The sequence below is a fragment of the Sinocyclocheilus grahami genome, unplaced genomic scaffold (genome assembly GCF_001515645.1).
Source record: "Sinocyclocheilus grahami isolate Dianchi unplaced genomic scaffold, SAMN03320097.WGS_v1.1 scaffold1.1, whole genome shotgun sequence".
Classification (NCBI taxonomy): domain Eukaryota; kingdom Metazoa; phylum Chordata; class Actinopteri; order Cypriniformes; family Cyprinidae; genus Sinocyclocheilus; species Sinocyclocheilus grahami.
The window spans coordinates 1,775,641-1,779,080 of NW_015505180.1; the positions used below are offsets into that span (position 1 = coordinate 1,775,641).

The window sequence follows — 3,440 nt, forward strand, 5'->3', positions numbered from 1 at the left end:
CTGTGGAGCTCTTTGAACTGCTCCACCGTTTGGTCTTTCAGGTCAGGGTTGGAGATCTGCAACCGAATGCTGTCTGTGGACCACGAAAGCTCGCCTGAAAACATCTCGGTAAGGATTCTTGCAACAACTGGAACAATCTAGATAAAGAAAAAAGCACGTTTTAGTATCGGCAGATGCTGTCTATTATTAAGCCAAGTTTATTTTGCTAAAGCAATCTATGCAAGTTTTGATCAATGCTAAATTATAAAACAACTGTAGCTCTGGATGCTGATTGGCTAAAATACAACATCTGTTCATCTAGTTATATTAGTGCTATATTGTGAACAAAATGTTCTTGCTAACACAATTTAGCAATGTAACATGATTTGCTAAGTCTAAAGAGTGCTAAAATATATAAAATGCATTATATAATAACAGTTGTGACTTAAAAAGAAATTTGCTCTCCTAGTTATAGCTGTGATATATTGTGAATACAATGCTGCATTTCTTTTCATTTCAGGTTTGCTATATTTAAAATATAGCTCTGGTTTCAGATGCCGATTGGTTAAAATACACAATATAGTAACTTCTTTGACATGAAACAACTGTTCGCCTGGTTATCACTGTGCATCAGTATTAACAATGCAATATAGCATGGTTTTTCTATTACATTATGAAACTGCTCTGTTTTCAGAAGAGAAATATTGTGCATAGTAACATTGACATGACTAACAATGCAATATAGCATGGTTTGCTAGTTTTGAAGAATGCTAAATTATAAAACAGCTCTGGTTCTTTAAGCTGATTTGCTAAAGTACACAGTTTAGTAACATTTGATATGAAACATCTGTTTACCAAGTTGTTGCTGTGCTATATTGTTAATATAATGCTGGGAGTCATTGCTAACAACTCAGTTTAGCGATATAGCACAGCCTAACACCTTGCACAAATAAGCAACTAAATAGAGTCTTTGCACTCTAAATTAAACCAATAAACATGGGTTTCATCTCCAAACCTGGACAATGATGAGCTTTTTCTCCTTGGGCTTTCTGTCTGGCCAGTCCTCACCGAAGCAGAAGTAGATCTCAAAGGGTGGTGGAGTGGGTGCCTCTCCTTTCTGATACAAAATGAGACCTGAGAAGAAGAAAAAAAATAAAAAAAGTTGACTAAATCTATTACATATCTAATCTACACAATGATCCCATTTACTGTCTCCTAAAAAATGATTGCATGCGAAGTTCAGAAGTGTTTTTTTTATGTATACAGAAGAAAATTGAAGTGTTGGGTAATTTTGTATTTTCTCTTTTTCACTTCCCAGCAAAGACAGGAAGCTTCTTAGTACTAGTGCAACGAAATGAAGAGCAAAGTGTGTTATGTATTTTAATGCCATCGTGCTGCCAGACAGAATAGATTTGAACATTTTGTTGCCTCAAATCGGTTCCATTTCTGTCAAGTTTTAAAGCTGTTCTTCATTAACAGTACATAAAAAGCATAAATGTGTAAATAAAATAATTCTTCCCAACTCTGAAACTTGGTTCAAAGAAAATCCAGTGGTTGCCAGTTCTGAATCCCAACCCTGTCTCATATGTGCTCAATTGTTTGTCAGTGCTGTAATGCAGTCACAATACATTTGGATATTGTGATCACTTAAATTCAAGACCGATTCCTCTTACCCTGGAGGAAGTTGTTCAGACTGAAGACCCTGATCTTCATTTCTCTTTCCATTGGATTGGGCGGACCCTGCTCGGGCACACCTGGCCCAGACCAGAACACTTTACACTGGCACAGCCTGATGGCGTAGATATCTTGTCCCCTGATCTCCAAAATCAGCCCTCGGTCCATCACATCCAGCAGATGATCGGTATAGAACCTCTGCTTCTCGTTCTGGATCTCAGTGGTTCCCGGGAACAGCACCTGCTGCAGTGTTACCGGACCGAACAGCTCTACTTGCTCTGGTGAGGGCGCCAGATTACCGTAGTAAAGTCTACAACCCTGAGGGTTACTGACAGTCAAAGAATCAGCTGTCCGACCCCTGTACTGGAACTTGATATCTAGATCCGTTACTATAGAAGAGAAACAAGAAGGGAACATTTTATCGTCATTTACTCACCATTGTTTCTTGTTTTTCTTTTATGGAAAACCAAAAGAGATGTTCAGCAGAATGTTGATGCTGCTATTTTACATACAATGAAAACGAATGGTGATAAAGTGATAGAAAATTACTAAAACGCATTATAAAAGTGGTCCATACTAGACTTCTGTAGCTATACAATAAGTTTGTGTGAGAAACAAATCTAAATTTATATTGATCATTGAAAATGTTTTTCAAACATTTCAAACAAAATTTCTCTCACCTTTTTGTACCTGGAATATCATGACATATTAGGCTAGGTTGGACAAATCATGGCAGATGTCAAATATGTCAAATGTCAACGGTTGTCATTTGGACAACTTTTGTGATAATTTTATGATGCTTTTTTGAAAATTTAGAAGTTTTTTTGTTGTTGTAAATTTGGTTACCATTTACTTTTATTGTACGGAAAAGAGCAGCATTAACATACAGCCTAATGTTCTCTTTTTGTGGTCTATGGAAAATACATGAGAGTGAATGATGACGGACCATTCATTTTTGGATCAACTTTTTCTATAATAACAGATTACCAGTCTAACAACTGAAATTTTCATAATTTCACAATACAGCTAAGGTGTGCACTATACATAGTTTTTATTGGCTCTATACACACCTCTTGCAAAGTCAATTAACATCAGCATTACTCAAAATGAACCGGTGGGACAAGTTTTTTCTGCAAATTAGTCATGTCTTCATCATAAATCTTTTGCAACATTAATCCAAAAGAACAAGGCATTAGAGGCTTACAGGGCAACATGTGCGGACTGCTCAGCAACTCTGAGATGCAGGGATGAACCTGGTTCTCCTCTTGAACTGGCACCTCTTGCATTGGGCTGTCCACCATGGCTGGAGGGCCTACAGAATGAGTGACTACATCTTGAAGAAGAGGCGGCGGTATGACTCCAGTCCCCATTCCCAGACTGTTCAGAAGTCCCCCACAGTGATATGGTGCCTGCTCAACTTTGATTGCACTGTGACTGGGAAATTCAGTCAAAGAACTAGCCGAAGGTCCGGTGCTGGGCTGGGCGAGGTGAGAGGTCATAGGAGCACCTCCACTGGGGTTATTATGGACAACATCTCTTAAGAGGTTCATTGGAGGGTTATGGTGGGTGGGATTATAGCCATCGGCAATAGGAGAGGTGAACGGAACGTCTACTCTAGGAGGGTATGCTGGGTAGCTGGAAGGGTCTATCAAGCAACATGCAAAAAATTATTATAATTATTTTAAATAATTTTTTTTTTCCAAACAACATCCACTTTGAAGAAATCTTACCAATGGAGAGTTTGACAAAGTTTTGCAGCTGAAATGAAAAAAAAAAAAAAAAAAAAA

General features: G+C 38.0%; 1 protein-coding gene across 1 annotated transcript in view; it reads right to left on the reverse strand.

Annotated features, from left to right (window-relative positions):
• Positions 1–3,440, reverse strand: part of LOC107577905 (interferon regulatory factor 6-like) — a 15,447-nt gene that overhangs the window by 7,009 nt on the left and 4,998 nt on the right. The window contains exons 6-10 of the mRNA XM_016264234.1: positions 3,384–3,411; positions 2,858–3,298; positions 1,653–2,042; positions 995–1,113; positions 18–137 (exon numbers count right to left, since the gene is read on the reverse strand). Of these exons, the coding sequence (XP_016119720.1) occupies positions 18–137; positions 995–1,113; positions 1,653–2,042; positions 2,858–3,298; positions 3,384–3,411 (1,098 nt within the window). The remainder of the gene's footprint in view (positions 1–17; positions 138–994; positions 1,114–1,652; positions 2,043–2,857; positions 3,299–3,383; positions 3,412–3,440) is intronic.